The sequence below is a fragment of the Dreissena polymorpha genome, chromosome 6, assembly GCF_020536995.1.
Source record: "Dreissena polymorpha isolate Duluth1 chromosome 6, UMN_Dpol_1.0, whole genome shotgun sequence".
NCBI classification, from domain to species: domain Eukaryota; kingdom Metazoa; phylum Mollusca; class Bivalvia; order Myida; family Dreissenidae; genus Dreissena; species Dreissena polymorpha.
Window position 1 is genome coordinate 70,134,985 of NC_068360.1, and position 13,381 is coordinate 70,148,365.

At 35.0% G+C, this 13,381-nt stretch overlaps 1 protein-coding gene across 17 annotated transcripts in view; it reads right to left on the minus strand.

The window, feature by feature from the left end:
• The window catches only part of LOC127833430 (uncharacterized), a 142,976-nt gene that overhangs the window by 52,224 nt on the left and 77,371 nt on the right, over positions 1–13,381 (minus strand). For 3 of the 17 annotated variants that reach the window (XM_052358684.1, XM_052358680.1, XM_052358675.1), the window contains exons 24-25: positions 6,337–6,440; positions 5,966–6,047 (exon numbers count right to left, since the gene is read on the minus strand). The exons of 5 other annotated variants lie outside the window; for them this stretch is intronic. In XM_052358684.1, the coding sequence (XP_052214644.1) occupies positions 5,966–6,047; positions 6,337–6,440 (186 nt within the window). Of the gene's footprint in view, positions 1–608; positions 779–980; positions 1,053–5,965; positions 6,048–6,336; positions 6,441–6,732; positions 6,802–6,908; positions 7,045–13,381 lie in introns of all 17 variants that reach the window. 9 more of the 17 variants (XM_052358681.1, XM_052358676.1, XM_052358674.1 and 6 more) reach the window with 6 other exon arrangements.

Sequence of the window (13,381 nt, forward strand, 5' to 3'; positions counted from 1 at the left end):
TTATGAACAATTGTTTACCACTCAAACTCATGTGTCAATATAAATGAATATATCAATTTAACAACCACTAAAACAATAGATGAAATTTAAGAAAAAAACAAAAATTAAAAAGTGACGAAAAAATCCTTTCAATTGTGAGGTAAAATATTTAAGTGTAACCAGCTTTTTAAGTCATGAAATATGACAAATCGGATTTCAGTTTTTATCGTCTTTCGTTTTAAATATCCAAAAGCGTTTACCTGGTTGAATTCGCTAAATCTGCCCGCACGCTTTCATGAAGGTACGTTAACCTGAATTTTCTACTGCTGCCTCAAGCCCTTATACATGGTTTGAGATATCTCATCTGTCAGAAGCCTTTGTCTCGGCTGGATTGTTTGAAATAGTGTACTCCCCTAACATTAGCAAATACCCGAAGCTTTGGTTTGATTCCCAAAAACTGTCCGAAAACTTTGGTTTGTTTGTTAACCTTATTTGTGAGAAGTATTTGACACGTTAGCTGACAGTTACTATTGGAGGTATATTACATTTTTGGTTTTCTTACACTGACAAAAGCGTTTGACAGGCCTAGTAATGGCAACTATTAGAAGTCGGTCACATGATTGATTTACCTAAAGCGTCGGAAGCCTTTTTTCTGAGTTCCTTGAACTTAATTTCTCCGATCTTGTAGCCGGTGGCCTGACCGGGCCAGGTTGAGTAGCGATCAATCTCTTTTTCCGCTCCGTTGGGTGTCAAATTAGTATAATTCAACATGTATTCGATAGCTCGGTCACTCGTCCAGCTAAAGAACAATAATGTTACAAAAATATTTAAAAAAATATGATATCCAACACATTATGATGCTCAATTAGCATTCGTTTACGGATCGATTATACACGGCGCAATTAGAACACACAACATGTTTGTGCAATATTAAATGATGAAAAAGGCAACCGCCAAACTGCAGTGCTCATTAATAAATGCACATAACGAGAGTCACTCACTTGTATTCGTGGATGCCTGTATCTATTACTAATCTTACGGCTCGGAACATCTCGTCGCTATAACGACCAAGCCTGAAAGCAGTCGTACATGTTCGTCTTAATACAATTTGCAAACGTACGTAAGCCTTTTTTGAAACCATTTTATGTTTAAGTAATAGGTAGAACATTTGACATTTGTAAAGCAAGTTACTAAATATTAAATACTGACATTTCGTAATCGTCATGGTAAATGCCCATTTCTTCTCCGAGAAATTCCGCGTATAGAGCCCATCCCTGAAAAAATACGTTTTTAAATAGAATTTTATAATCCAATTATTTAAAAAGCAATCCATTTGTTTTATTTGGACTCTTTAATGAGTGTGTCTTGTTCTGATTTATAGAACCTTAATATAAGCTTCATATGTAATGAATGCACCGATATAGATGCATGTACTTATTGCAAATACGCTCATGAACATCTTTGTTATGCAATAATATCATGGCATTGTACTTTTGCAATATGTATTCCGCAATTGTCGGTGTTAATTATGAGCAATTAATCCATCTCAATTTACAAAAGTATTAGATCTTGAGTCACACTAATTTGCTCACCTCCGAAAACGCATTGAAGAACTGTAAGAAGTATGGTGCATTGAATGAAATCCACTCCATGTTCCTCATGAATGGCGGGATGTCAGCGAGAAGGCCATAACTTTGCTGTACATGAAAACAGGAATAAGGCTAACAGTATGATCATATAACGGAAAAAATAAAAGAAATTAGACGCTTGCTACAAAATATAATACACAATTAGCTATTAATCACGATGCAAATAAAAGACGAATATAAACATAGCGTGCATTTAATATATATTTTTATAACATTTGGTCGGTTGGGTAGTCGGTTGGTTGATTGGTGTCGACGTATTTCCGCATGCATACAATTCCGAACGTTTTTGAAACGAACTACCTCAACATCTCCAGCGATTAAATTGAACCTTCAACGTGTTGTCATCACCATTTAGTAACGATGTTTAGAAATCCTGCTGTATGCCTTATTCATAACTTCATGAGTTGTATTCCTTTGAACTAAACCATTCAGCTAAAAGACGATCTACTTCTAAATTTCTCAAGCTGTAAAAAAGTTAAAGTTAAAATGTGTCATCAACATAAAGCGTAAGTGTGCAATGGCCCAGTGATTCACGCATTCTTTAGTTATAGTCTCTGTAACTTAGATATTAAACGGCGAAAGCATACACTGTTCTAGTTTTGTGGATCGAACTTCTTCAATAATAATGATGCAATTGAATTGAAACTTGAAAAAGGTCATAAAATCATGCAGTGAAAAATGTGCAGGACATGTTTTCTTGCCAAATGTTAACTGGTTATGACGGGAATAGAACATATACGTTTGGGAAGCAAACTACGTCCAACTTTCTCATGCTTTTGACTTGAATTTCAAAAACGGCCACCACCATAAGTGAAGATGTGCAACACAAATTTTCACGCGCATTGATCCATATGTTCCTAAATTCATGAGGTAAGTCCCCCTAAAGTAAGCTTCTAAGTAATGTGAATGCATTCTATTCCTGTGACAAAAAGGTATTGTCCTTATTGCTAGTGTAATTTACTGCTAAGGTGATTCCATTTATCATAACGGCATGCGTCAGAACATACCGCATTGTGATGGCCTGGCAAAGCTTCATGAAGTGAAAGCGAAACCATCGCATATGAAGGTCTGTGAAAGAAACGAACCGATTGTTAAAAAAAGTGAATGTTTGAATGAACAATATTGTAGTTTTTATAAATGAATAATCACTACACTTATGCGATATTAGCCAAGTTATATTGTATACTTACCTTTTACATGTTAAATTGACCTTTGATATCGTTACGCTTGCAGTGTATATTGGGCACCGATCTTCCCGCTATATGTTAATTGCCATTTTTGTTATATTTTACAGAACATCCTTAAAATCCTTATCCGTCTCATAAAATAAGTTTATGAATTTATAAAAGAAACTAACCTGTCCTCGGGTCTGTGAAGGTTTACATAGAAAATTCCAGGTCTTGATCCGTCCGCAGATCCTGTTCAGTATTCTCCGCCAACTCCGTCGGACACAGTAGCTCGAACCCTGCACAATAATGATAGTTAAATAGGTCGTGTTACAAGCTCGTACTAAAATTAGCACCGGTACCAATATCTTTCATATAAAAACAAGCCCAGTGATTCAATTGAATAGGATTTAGACTGGTTGGTAAGCAGGCACTTGTCAAAAACAAATGTCTCTTAAATATTTAATATGATGCGAAATTACTTGTAAACTATAAAGTTGTGTTTAGTACAGTACACGAATGAACTACACATTGTATAAATTTCAGTGTTCCATGAGGGCTATGTCTCAATTTTTAGATGAATAAAGTTTGTGTGTTCAAATGATTTTAAAATGGTTTCATATTTGCAAGTGTACTGATGTTTGAATTTACCATTAAATGAACTATAGACGAACCGTAGCTCTAGCGTTAGAATTACAATGTACCCATGCAAACGAAAGTGTCGTTGATATTTTTTTTGTTATAGAATCAACAATAATACAGAATAGTAAATTTCCCTTACTCTAGCGGCAAGTCTGGGAGATGACGGAAGTTTTTCGGCAGCAATGGCTTTATTCGTTCGAAAATAATTTCGTTGAAATGTGCAAGGGCATCTGCCTAAAATACAAGTATACGTTATGTCAAGCACGATTACAATTTGTATCCATTAACCATGTGCATTTTTCATGTGAATGAAATGAAAATATATAAGTGATAAACGCATATTAAATTATATATCTATGGGGATTTTAATAATGAGTTCTGGCGAGTGGTTATGTTTATTGTACTGTACAAATAAACTTATCAGCGTTCGTCGCTTAGTTGGCAGGCTATTTATCCCATAATGTAAAGTGTTCTCTTCATAACGAATGTAAAACAAATTAGCTGAAAACAAAACAGTAACAACAAATGAAAAAAAGAAAAAAAAGCAACCATACTGAGCCTGTTTTCTGCGTTAAACAGTACACACACATTCTACTGTGATCTGTGATTTCGTCGAGGGTTTTATGGTGCGATACATATTTGTATTAAAACTTATTATTTTTACAAAATCGAGGAGTATTGAGTTAAGACATAGGAATACAACTTTTTGTTAGAATATCCATAACTATATAATCATTCGACAATCCGTAATAACTACACAATGTTTAACATAATTACAGGTAAAGTTCATTTACAATTTAAATTGTGTGCCATGTATGTAATAGTTTAGTAATACGAACAGAAGATAGCAATGAGAATAATAAGAACATAAGAAAGTAATGAGAATAATTTCAATATAAAAGATTTGAAGATTTGTGTCAATATATTTTACTCACCGGATTATTGAAGAGAAATTTCGCGTCACTTGACAAGTTGGTATACATATCTGATATCTTTGTTGTATTGGGAAACCCTACGTTGACCATTGTCTAATAAAAAACACACACAACAATTCAGTTAATCTGCTACTTTACTTGTCTATTAAATAGTATCATGTTAACGAATTACACTATGGTTTAAGGCATAGATAACGAAAGAAGTAATCATGATGAATGTTACAATTGCAACACCTGCCGTAAATTCAGATTAGAACCAAAACAAGTAATTTCTTCTCCTTTATTGTTTCATATGGCTGTTATGATATTACAAAAACACGTGCTTTAATCTGTTATACATAATCGAAAAGATCTTTTTTGTTAGTGAGTAGTTCAATGAGCTCACATGTTGTGAATATTTCCATATAACCTTACATATAACGTAACCCAAATTCACTTGCTTGTTTATTGTTTTATATTTCAGCTTCTAGCAACGTTCGCTTTGCAGAAAATATGTATCGCATTCGTAGTCGATCGAAAGCAAAATTGACATGTGCTTTTCAATATTTAATTTTACAGTCCCCAGAACTTGTACACAATATATGTACAGGGACGTGTAACGTGTTTCCGTGTGTGTACTTACTTGAAAAAGCTAATACCTTAAGATTGTGTGAATTAATATAGATATCTTATGGCACTATTCTAAATGTAATGTGTTACAACCTCAATTATGGTAACTAGAACTGAAAAAATATTGAGTACTAGCTTAATGGTTTCAATCGCAAACGTTGTAAACTTCCATGACAATCAAATCATGGCATATACAATATAGGACAAACGTGCAAATGGCAATCAATGTTTGTCGACTGGTTGAAAAACAAGATAAGTCTTCTGCTTCACAATGTTAAGCTAATTTTACCGATGTATTTACAGTTTGAAAGGATTTCCAGCAGTTTCAAGTACAAGACAATCTTTTGAAATCACATAATGGTCCTATATCATCGCCCTTGATGCCTTTAACTCTATACCTTTCTGATAAGCTTTTCTATACGATCCACCTCCTCCAAACCTTTGTCATAGATCTGCTGTGCTGTCATGTCTGTGGAAGTGTGGAACCTCTGGCACGCTTGGTAGTTTTCTCTTCCTCGCGGTAAGCTCCCTATCCCGAGACCAGGGCGCGTTTTGGGCATATATTCCTTGAAGATTGTACAACAAAAATTATCATAATATTCTTCTAAAACAATACCGGTATATATACTACATATTCAAGACACAAACACACAAACGCACGCACACACACACAGACATATATATTTTTTCAAATAGGCTCAATTTTCTTAAAATTATGAATGAGCCAATAGAGCCTATTTGAAAATATATAGCACATACGTGTCAACTTCTCTTGTATACTAACATTGAAATAATATTGTTAATGTTGTATAATATGAAATTACCTTGTACAGTATCATATCGCCAAGGTAAAATGTTATCGTCATATAGACTTTTTGCATTCTTAATTTACCTTTCACATGTACCAATTGAATAAGTTTCACACTCTACAATATTGAAACATAAAAAACATATTTATGAATAAACATTATTACTGTTGACCTACGTTGATTAAAAACTCCTTGACCTTTAGGAGTTTAGCATTGAATGCAGTAATGGCATCTTGAAGCCGTTTATCCATCGTCGCTCTAAGGACATAAACGGCAAATATGTCATGCATAATTTATGTAGCAAACTTAATATATTACTACTTATCATTCTAAGGTCGATAAATCGCTGTTATTAAGAGCATAATATACTTCCCTTTAAAATAAAAATACATTTGATATGGTAACATGCACTATATATACAACTGTTTGGTTATGCGTTTTTATAATTTGCAGTTACTTTGAACGAATACGATTTGTGAATATAAACCTATATCAAATGATCATTAAGACTTATATAACTCGATATATCCATATACTGTGTACATACGCATTGTTTCCAAGAATATCATTGGCATAGTCTTTAAATGGTGAATAAAGTGCCGATTCGTTTGGTGGTTTAACCATGTCGTCGATGTTTCGAGGAACACGGGACTGTAAACAAATATGATGACATGTATACAAATACGAGTTAAGTGTTTCAATTTTGAATCTGTTTAAACTCTAATTTTCAGCGGGAATTTACGCGTAAGTGAAATTAATAAAATTTCTTATTAAAGTATCTTCTTTGTGATTATGCATTTTCCTAATGGCAATGAATGTTTTAAATGCCACATCATTTAAGATGGAATATGCGATTTCTAAAAAAAAATGTCTGTATTGTAACTGAAAACAATTGTTAAACATATAATTAGAGCCCCTAACTTAATATACGCGTGTTACTCACAACTGAGGCATTATGGCTTGTGTGACCATTTGCAATCGCTCTGCGACTCAAGTTCATCATTTCCTCCAGCTGAAATCATACAACATAAAGTGGCTGTAAACCCAAAATCAATGTAAATCGCCCCCAAAATAAGATACAGATTATTACAACAACGTCAAAATCTTTTTAATCAATACCTGTTGTGGCCCTCCTTCAATTCTGCGAATATAGTTTACAAAGTCTCCTTCAGTGTCAAAAGGCTGTACTGAGACAAACATGTCGAGACGGGTATACCAGAGCTCCAGGAAATTTATTGGGTTCAAAGGCTGATAGCTGTAATAACAAGACCATTTGTTCAAAAAGTGTTTTTCTTTGTTTTATTTTAATACCTGGGTTACAGAAAGTACTAAATATTTATTTTCAAAATGTTTAAAAACCGAAAATATTTTTTCTACAGTAGTTACTTTAATAAAAGTATTTGTCGACGACAAAGACATAAAATATGTATGTTAACGCCCACCTAAATATTCTTGAATACAAATGTGTGACAGTGACATGTATTAAACGTGCGTAAATCTGTGAAATCAATAAACTTAGAAAATATACCCAACATACGATGCACATTTATTATAGATGTATCAATAATGAAACCAGCCCTACTGTATACAATATGTATTAACTTCAGTTACAGAAAAGTGATCATGAAAAGTTCATACTCCTTCAATTAATAGCCATCTCCCACGCTTTCTAGGATGTTCTGTAACACATTGAATGAGATATGCTTTTCCCCTTCAAGAGCTGAACTGTTCACCCAAGATAAGCGTTTTAAAAAGTCGTCTACTTTTACCTACAATGGAAACAGTGCGAACAAATACGACTTGCCTGCAAATTTAAGTTTGTTTTCAACGGTATCTTATTAACCTTTTCAAGTTTAGAATCCAAATTTACTGTGAAAATAGAAACTTAAGAATATATGTATATTTAAGCTATTCATGTTAATGCGTAAAGAATGTTCAAACAATGGTTACATGTACTTTATCACCTCCTATGAAGAAGTGTTTGATTGTGAAGCCTTCAAAATAATGACGCTATCGTCCAAATAATGTTGATAAGAATTTGTTTTATGTTAGAGGGTTGTGATTTTCCCAATGACCATGCTTTTAATAGGGAGTTGCTATTCTAAGATCATTGTCTCTGCGTTTGTAGTTAACCACATACGCCATGTCAGCGTGAATAAGCCAATTATCCAGTGGAAAAGTATCGCACTGTGATGCGTATTTCATTCAAATTTCATTTACATATCAACCCCAAAACGACAAAGACTAAAGAATAGAGAATTATATTGCGACTGTTAATTGTATTGTTACGAATAACTCCTTATCGAATACCTTCATGTCATCGAGTTTCTCATATGTGTACGAATCAAGCCTATCGTTGTACTTGTAGGTGCCAATAGTAGTGGAATATTCCCTTGAGATAGACAGCCGCCATGACCAAAAGTCGCTGGACACCTTTTTAACGGTTTCTGCCAAAATTATCTTATTAACATGCTACTGATGAACTCGGTACACAAATTTATTCTATGGGATACATATGGATGACAGTATATAAACGAGCTCAATGTTCTGTTACTGACATCAACATTCTTCATTTACCGTTGGCTGAAGCAGTGAGCATCGTATATTAAATATTTTACTTCTTAGAATAGTATTTTACATGTCATCTACATAGCCAATTAGTCAACAGCAATTCTTTAAGTTATTTATCAACAAGGAACAAATTGTAACTCACTATTATTGAACTATATGTACATGGGACAATTTCAGTTTACGGATTACTAGAGAACAAATAACATATAAAATAAATGGACCGGTTTAATTAAGAACACGCACACTTGCCTTTCGATTTTACTTCCTGTATCCACTCTTTAACAAGCTTTTCAAGAACTGACAGAGGAACAGCAGCACCATTGTCCAACAGAACCAAGTGAAATTCCTGTATGTCGAACACTGGGCCTAATGAAAGCAAATAAATTTCATCGTAATCAAATTTCATTACAGATAACGATTTTCTCGGGAAATGAGTTTAACACAAGTAAAGCCGTCTTGCATGTGTACTGTTGTTGGTAATCCTTACCCTTAAAATCAACAACACAATTACCAAGCTCCTGTTCTGTCAGGGCACGTAACTCCCTTATTTTCAACTCTCCGATCTTGTACGCAGTTTCCTGTCCTGGCAACGTGATGTAACGGTCAATCTCGATCTCTATGGATTCACGCGTAAACGACGTGTAGTTCAGCATGTACTCGATTGCTGAGTCACGTGTCCAGCTGGTGTAAAGCGAATTCAATTGTATGATGATCAAATTAAACAATATGGTTTCGGGTGTGTTGTATATAGTGTCGAGTAAAGATATCTACAATTTGCCATCATTTGGGTTCGTTTGCACATTAAGGTCAATCGTTTAACAATTATGCAAGGATGCGACTTACAGAAAGCATTTTATCAGTTTTCACTCACTTGAAGTAATGCAAGCCGGTGTCCACCACAAGCCGACATGCCCTGAAATCTCGAAGCTGTAGCGTCCCATCCTGAAATGGTATATGAATCAGTCTCTATATGTCTGTATATGTATAGCCCGATAAGGCTATATAGGAAATCACGTTTAAAAACCAAGTGCGATACAACGAAGCGCGATAAAGGGAACACTGGTGAAAGTAACGTAACCTGGATAGTATATGGGCCCAGGAGCCCAATATATTCAAATAAGTATATAAAATCATGTTTAATGAGAGGAAAATTGACAAAGAGCCATGCAAATAAAATCACCCACCCTTTTATATTGGAATCATAATTATGATTCCATTATCAGAGGGTGGGAATTTCTCCTGGGCCTTTATACTATCCAGAGTACGTTACTTCCACCTGTTCAAGGGAAGTGCATGCATTTTACGAATAAGGGGTCCGGTCCTGTCCGATTTCCTCATTATATTTTATACAAAAGGCGAGGAAACAAAGAGCAACGATTTTGTTAATTTATTACTTGCTCCCTTCATTAAATTACCAATTAAAATGTGTCACTTTATTCGATAGCTTTACATTCGTAGCTTTTGGAACCTAATCAGAAAAATATGCTTGAACTCTTACACTTGCTGGCACTCAATTAAGTTTGAGGACAACAGCGACTTGTCAACGGATTGGTCAAGGGCAAGCCATATTAATAACATGATTATTTGCTTATTTTGTATACATGTTTATACGCGTAATTCAAATACTAAGTACATGTATGTATACATTAAGGTATGGTATTTACACTAATATGCTACATAAATTTTACGACACATACTTATCATAATACGTTAACGTTTCTTACAAATTGCGTCAACATCACAATATTCTACATTATAAAATGTGCGATAGTTGGATCAATTCGTATCTACCAGTATTTAGTATATCTTTATATCGCGTTTCGATTGTACATTTGGAATGCCAGTTTCACTTTTGACACACGTAGATGTATTTAGTTTAATTGAATATATGTATTTTGCCGAAATAAATGCGGGATAATATTCGTAATTGTGTTCCATCAAATTAAGGTTTTGCATATTGATTAAACTTAAGAAATTAATACTAGACATTGGTATTTACCTACGGCTATATTGTTTAAGCAAAGCGCATCACTTCTTATGAGAGAGAGATATATAATGATTTTGTCAAAGTCCATTGCGAGGTATAGATAAGAAAAAGCATAGCTCAAATTTGAGCCAACGAATGACCGCATTCCAATCACGGCATTACATACAGTTCGTAATCGTCTTTGTAGATATCGAGTTGATCCTTTTCTCCCAGTGATTCAGCATAAAGAGCCCAACCTGCAATGGATGCATCTCAAAAAACTGCAGGCGACATTTGACACAATATATAGTTAATGTTGTTCATTAATTCTGACTTATATAACATTTTCAGATAAACATGATCACTGTATAGTCGTTACTACATGTAAATATTTTTGCTATATTTTGCTAAAATTAAACGTGTGGCATTACAACTCGCAAGTTAAAAAAAACCCATAATAAAATCGAATTTAATCTGATTCAAAAGAAATAAACAAGTGCAATTTGATAAGGCTAAAATTAAAATTAGGCTTATAATATCATATGTTTATTGATACATACACGACTTTCTGAAATTTAATTATTTAATATAACTAAAAAACTTAAATACCATAACTATTAATGTACCGAACGTTAAACAAGCACAAGTAAAGTGATACATTTACCTCTGTATATGACGTGTAGTATGGGAAATGTAAAGGTATTGCGAACTATTTCGTGTAATCGATGACTTTTTGAAACATCGGATTACCGGTCGCCGCCTGAGCATAAATGTCCTGCAAATAATATTGGAACATGCACAACAGCATAGTTTCAAATAGTCAACATGTTCAAGAGCAAACGCGAGAATATTGCCAACATAAACAATATCGTTATGTTTGAATGGCAGTCCACTTAAGTTAATTTATCTCCTCATACTGTTTATTTATCATAACGACATACAAGGCGGAGTTTATGGTATACTATCGTAAGACTTCATGCTTATAGTAAGCAACTGCTTCGAAATAACCCATGTGATTCCTACTTATTTATTCGGATGTGTTTGAAAAGAAAAGACAACTCAGATGAAGCAATCATCAAACGCAATATATACCTGAAGATGATGACCTGGATCTGCCTCGTGCAACACCAAGGCCGGCATGTTGTATGTTGGACTTTGAAAGTGTAACGGATAGGTTATGAATTTATATTGAAATTTCAAACAACACAAATGTTCTTCCCCACTCGAGATTGGTCCTGCAGATTCCGAATTTCAAAAAACAAAATAAACTAACGTAAAACAACTATTATAGCATTTATTTTGGTGAGTAACGCCTTGATAATTTAATTCAAACGACCAACGTATTGAAAAAAACATCTATTAAAAAACCATTTTATTTCTATAAGGTAAATTATTTTTCATTAATAATATGGTATTGTTAAACGGTCTCTTACTTATCTTCAGGCCTTCTTACGTAAGCGTAAAACACTCCAGGTCTGGTACCGTCGGGTGAACCGATTGAATATGATCCAACTGGGCCATCAGTAAGCATCGATTTCACCCTGTCAATCACACAAACATAAGGCATAGGCTTCACCCTGTCAATCACACACAAACTAATGCATAGGCTTCATCCTTTCAATCATAAGGAATTTGTTTCATCCTGTCAATCATAAGGCATTGGCTTCATCCTGTCAATCATAAGGCATATGCTTCACCCTGTCAATCATAAGGCATATGCTTCAACCTGTCAATCATAATGCATAGGCTTCACCCTGTCAATCATAAGACATTTGCTACACCCTGTCAATCATAAGACATTGGCTTCACCCTGTCAATCGTAAGGCATATGCTTCACCCTGTCAATCATAAGGCATATGTTTCACCCTGTCAATCATAAGGCATAGACTTCACCCTGTCAATCATAAGGCATATGCTTCACCCTGTCACCATAAGGCATTGGCTTCATCCTGTCAATAATGAGACATAGGCTTCACCCTGTCAATCATAAGGCAATTACTTCACCCGGTCAATCATAAGGCATAGGCTTCACCCTGTCAAGCACAAAACATAGAACATCTTCACCCTTTCAATCATAAGCATAGGATTCACCTTGACGGTCATAAGGCATATGCTTCACCCTGTCAATCGTAAGGCATTGGCTTCACCCTGTCAATCATAAGGCATAGGCTTCACTCTGTCAATATAAGGCATTTGCTTCACCCTGTCAATCATACGGCATATGATCACACTGTCAATCAAAAAAAATACAACATAGTCTTCACCTTGTTAATCGTAAGGCATAGGTTTCACCCTGTCAATCATATGGAATAGGCTTCACCCTGTCAATAATTAGACATATGCTTTACCCTGTCAATCATAAGGCATTTGCTTCACCATGTCAATCATAAGGCATATGCTTCACCCTGTCAATCATAAGGCATTGACTTCATCATCAATCATAGGGCAATAAGCTTCACACGTTTAATAATAAGGCATAGCCTTCATACTGTCAAACATCAGGAATATGCTAACACCCTGTCAATCATAAGGCATTGACTTTACCCTGTCAATAAAAGGCATAGTCCACATCCTGTCAATCATAAGGCAAAGGCTTTACCCTGCCAATCATAAGGCATAGGCGTCACCCTGTCAATCGTAAGGCATTTTCTTCACCCTGTCAATCATAAGAAATAGGCTTCACCTTGTCAATCATAAGGCATAGACTTCACCTTGTAAGTCATAAGTCAAAGGCTTCACCCTGTCAATTTTAAGGCATATGCTTCACCTTGTTAAATAAGGCATAGGTTTCATCCTGTCGAACATAAGGCATAGGTTTCACTATGTCAATCACGCAAGCCTTTACCCTGTCATTAACGCATGGCTTCATTCTGTCAATCACGCATATGCTTAACTCTGTCAATCACCTGAGGTTTCACCCTGTCAATCACACAAAGGTTCACCCTGTCAATCACGCAGACCTTTACCGTGTCATTAACGCACGGCTTCACTCTCTCAATCTCGCATATGCTTCACCATGTCACATACGCAGAGCCTTACCCTGTCATTAACGCAC